Source organism: Priapulus caudatus, unplaced genomic scaffold (genome assembly GCF_000485595.1).
Source record: "Priapulus caudatus unplaced genomic scaffold, Priapulus_caudatus-5.0.1 Scaffold1655, whole genome shotgun sequence".
Lineage (NCBI taxonomy): Eukaryota > Metazoa > Priapulida > Priapulimorpha > Priapulimorphida > Priapulidae > Priapulus > Priapulus caudatus.
Window position 1 is genome coordinate 49610 of NW_014578716.1, and position 4997 is coordinate 54606.

Here is a 4997-nt window from a genome sequence, read left to right on the forward strand (position 1 = left end):
GGGGAAATGGCTGGTAGTGATGACATCACCACTTATAGATTATGCTGGTAGTGATGACATCACTGTTTAGGGGAAATGGCTGGTAGTGATGACATCACCACTTATAGATTATGCTGGTAGTGATGACATCACTGTTTAGGGGAAATGGCTGGTAGTGATGACATCACCACTTATAGATTATGCTGGTAGTGATGACATCACTGTTTAGGGGAAATGGCTGGTAGTGATGACATCACCACTTATAGATTATGCTGGTAGTGATGACATCACTGTTTAGGGGAAATGGCTGGTAGTGATGACATCACCACTTATAGATTATGCTGTTAGCGATGACATCACCGCTTATAGACTATGCTCGTAGTGATGACATCACTGTTTAAGAGATCTGGCTGGTGACGTCATGGGTTGTTTTCGCAGGGCACTGTGCCAAGACGTTTGCGATACTACGCCGTGCCTTAGAACAACCACTCATCAGCAAGATGCAGTGGCTGGTGATCGCAGATGATGACACGCTGCTCAGGTAACAGTGATCAATAAATCAATCAATAAATTAATCAATCAGTTGTTTATTCATTCACTCAAGCAAGAGAGAGCAATTATTGAATCAATCAACAGTTCATCAATATATCAATCAATCAATCAATCGGTCATTTATTCATTCAGTCATTCATTTAATCAATCAGTCTAACCATACATAAATCAATTCATCAATCACTCAATCAATTGATCAATCAATCAAAACAACACCAGCGATTTTAACACGCAACAGTAACTAAGCCACCGACCCGTCTACGCTATCACGTGGCGCCCCCTCTCATCAGGCACCGCCCGTAGCGCCCCCTATCTGTCATCTGTGTTGCAGCGTGCGGCGGATGCTTCAGCTGCTGGCGTGTTACGACCCCCGGCAGGCTGTAGCGCTGGGAGAGAGGTACGCGTACGGAGCGACGGCTGGCTTCGGCTACGACTACCTCACCGGAGGCAGCAGGTGAGCACGTCACCATGGCAACGGCACATCATCGCGTGGTTCATGCTAGATCTCGGTTTTGGCCGGGTGGTGACCAGTGGTTGTCTTATGAGTAATTAGAGAGTGAGCTGTAAGTGAATGACGGATGAATGACGGATGAATGACGTCTGCATGGCCAGCTATCACGGATAATGTGAAACTGGTAACGATAACAAATAACCATAAAGTGGTGATCAATAAATTTCAAATGAATGTCTAATGATAAGCAGTGGGTAAGTCATGATAACCCATGATGACCCATGATGACCCGTGATGACCTGTGATGACCCATGATGACCCATGATAACCCGTGATGACACATCATGACCTGTGATGACCCGTGATGACACGTGTTGACCCATGATGACCTGTGATGACCCGTGATATCCCATGATGACGTACGTGTGTGTGTGTGTGTGTGTTGTAGCATGGTGTTCAGCATCACGGCGGTCAGACAGATGCTGGACAGCGGTCGCTGCATGTGTCCCACGCCGGACACGCCGGATGACATGACCATCGGCATGTGCCTCAAGTCACTTGGCATCCCCGTCACTCACTCACCCTACTTCCACCAGGTGAGGTGCACACGGAGTGGCAGGGGCGTGTACAGGATTTGGACCAGGGGGGGGGTCTAACCGTAACACATACTTGCGAGTACGCGAAGGGGGGGTCTGGGTTGAAAATTTTTGAAATTAGACCCCCTCAGATGCGTTTTCTGCGCGAGCAGGGGGAGGGGTCCGCACCCCCTGGACCCCCCCTGTACACGCCCCTGTGTGTCCTAATCATTGCTCCGTCATTCCCTCATTATTCTTCCATTATTCCTCCATAATTTCCCTGCCATTCCTCAGTCATTTTCTTGTCATTCTCCCAGTATTACTCTGTCATTCCCTCGTCATTTCTCAGTTATTCCCTTATAAAGCCCGCCGCACACGCTGTGGAACTTGCTGCGCCATCGTCCACAGCGTGTGCGGACGCAAAATCCCTCGATCTGCGTCGTGTGGAAAATATCACACGTGTAACGTGTTTGATATTTTCTTCCACGTGTGGAAGATTGAACAGCGTGTGCGGAGTGGCTGTGTAAAGTTCCACACTCAATTCGCATTGTTTGCTTGATTGTTCGCTTGGACGATTTTTTTCTCAGCTCGCATATCAGGCAGCTCGCATATATAGAGGCATGTCCAAGAACTGATCGATCAAACGTCGTGTGAACGCTCTCTTCAACGACGCTCCGTGTCCAAGCGAACAATCAAGAACAATGCGAATTGAGTGTGGAAATTTACACAGCCACTCCGCACACACTGTTTAATCTTTCACACGTGGAAGAAAATATCAAACACGTGTGATATTTTCCACACGACGCAGATCGAGGGATTTTGCATCCGCACACGCTGTGGACGATGGCGCCGCAAGTTCCACAGCGTGTGCGGCGGGCTTTATTCTCCCATCATTCCTCCGTCATTCCCTCGTCATTTATCCGTTATTCCTATGCTATACATCTATTATTCTCCCGTTATTCCCCATTTACACACTCTCCCTACGTCTGTGTGTTTGTGCACAGCGGCGTGCATGCGGTGAGACTGCATAGCACTATGTACATTGTGTTTGTACACAACTATGAAACTATACATATCAACATTGATATGCAAATCAACCCCCCCCCCTCTCCCTCTCGTCTACTAAGTCGGCTGCCACCCTAGCGCCCCCTGTCGTGTGTGTGTGACGTCAGTAATATGATCCCATGTGTCGGCGTGTGTTTGCAGGCAAGGCCTGAGGACTACAGTGAGGACATGCTCAGCCACCAGCTGCCTGTCTCCTTCCACAAGCACTGGATGGTCGACCCCTACCGCGTCTACGACGACTGGTTCGCAGACGCCGACGTCGCCCACGACGAGCTATAACACAAGAGCATCCGTTCGTCTCGCCGCCTCGCGGGAGGAGAGGGCGTCGATCGCTGGGCCGGGGAGGCAGCGCAGTGGATGGAAAAGCCAGAGCAGTGGCCATATGCGAGGGAGGGCAGTCAATAGTGGGAACAGCCAGAGCAGTGATTGTATGCCAGGGAGGGCAATTGATAGAGTGAACAGCCAGGGTACTGGTCATACATCAGGGTGGGTGTTCGACGGAGGGAGCAGCCAGTTAGATGATCGGGGGAAGGACACGCAGTCGAGGAAACAGCCAAGAGTTCCCTGTAGAGAGAGAGAAGGCAGCAGGAATGAGGGCAGACATTAATAAACATGCACCTCACCCCTGTGTCCGCTCACGATTGCCTCTGTCTCACCCACAGGCACTTGAAGCGTTTCAATAAAATATAATGCTAAATATATATGCCCATGCCCATGGCTACCGCTGCACACTAACACTTAAATATATAGTACTATATATTTAAGTGTTAGTGTGCAGCAGCAGCCATGGCGGCCGGTAGCATGTGTTGCACATAGAGGATTTGGACGGAATTTACAGGAAACTGTCGGCAATAATAGGTGAAAGAGAGTATAGAAACATTAAGAATTTGGTAGTAAATAGATTTCGTATTTATTTAGCATTATATTTTATTGAAACGCTTCAAGTGCCTGTGGTCTCACCACTACTGCATGTACACTACTGTTGTTGTCATAAACAAGCAGCAGTCAGGGTTGTGTAAACATGTCGTCTGCATTCGATATCGACCAATCAGCAGTCAGGGTTGTTATTAGCTGTCGTCTGCATTTGATATCGTCCAATCAGCAGTCAGAATCATCCTCAGCTGTCGTCTGCATTCGATATCGACCAATCAGCAGTCAGGGTTGTTATTAGCTGTCGTCTGCATTTGATATCGTCCAATCAGCAGTCAGAATCATCCTCAGCTGTCGTCTGCATTCGATATCAGCCAATCAGCAGTCAGCATTACCGTGACACGGCATCTGCATTCGATATGAGCCAATCAGCGATCAGAGTTATCGTGACGTGCCGTCTGCACTGCACCAGATAAACAGCCTCGTTAATGGTCTACAATGTTTATTATTGTTTACACAAATATCGTTGTAAACACGATGTTTTACGCTCATCGTGTTTTTCTGCCCATTTTTACGTCATAAGGACGATAACTTGCTTACAGTTCACGTTTGTGAATATCGCCTGTTGAAAGCAATATATGAATGAAGAGAATGAATCTATGTCACATACGTTAGCTGCGAATTAAGAACATAAACCAATTGCAAGTTTCAGACGTGATGAAAAAAACGTGAAGTTCTATCAACGAAAAATTATATTTCGGAACTTCCAAACAATATAAGATATTTCGTGAGATGACAAAATACTGAGAGACACATTTTCTCTACAAACGCGTGACGTAACAGTGACGTAAGCGTGACATCATTAATTGTGACGTCGAAGGAGCTCTCATTTCGTTTAAAGAATGGATTCGAAGAAAGAAATAGATTGTGACATTCTCAGAGTGTGATCAATGGAAAGCTTTTTCGCTCAGCGGTGAAGTGTTATCTACTGTGATTCAATCTTCTCTTTATAACTGTCAGTATTTAGCGTTCATATATACATATATATATATATATATATATATATATCTGTATATATATATATATATGAACATGCATATATCGTATATACTAGTCATATAGGAAGGTCAGGGTAACTGGCGTACCAGTTAGGGCTACATGCACGCGGTCATACATTATGTTAATTCATTATATAGCATCCTGAAAGGATGTGTTGATTTACTCTCGCACAACATCTCTCTCTCTCTTTCGCTCTATCTCCATCTCTCTCTCTCTCTCTCTCTCTCTCTCTCTCTCTCTCTCTCTCTCCCTGTCCCCCTGTCCATCTCCTCTCTCTCCTGTTGCACCTTCTCTCTTGTTTATTATCTCTCGTTTCCTTTCAGTCAATGTCTCCCTCGCATCATTTTTCTGAATTATTCTCACTATCTCGCTATAGCGATGACGTCACAACACGCGCGGAAAGCCAGCGGGCTAGCAGACGTACGTGTGCCGCGTCGCCGACTTTA

General features: G+C 46.6%; 1 protein-coding gene across 1 annotated transcript in view; it reads left to right on the forward strand.

Annotated features, from left to right (window-relative positions):
* Positions 1-3349, forward strand: part of LOC106817268 (beta-1,3-glucosyltransferase-like) — a gene marked incomplete at its 5' end in the record, with an annotated part of 5910 nt that extends 2561 nt beyond the window's left edge. The window contains 4 exons of the mRNA XM_014821927.1: positions 418-520; positions 863-985; positions 1431-1578; positions 2764-3349. Coding sequence (XP_014677413.1) covers positions 418-520; positions 863-985; positions 1431-1578; positions 2764-2901 — 512 coding nt within the window. The remainder of the gene's footprint in view (positions 1-417; positions 521-862; positions 986-1430; positions 1579-2763) is intronic.
* Between the last annotated feature and the right edge of the window lie 1648 nt (positions 3350-4997).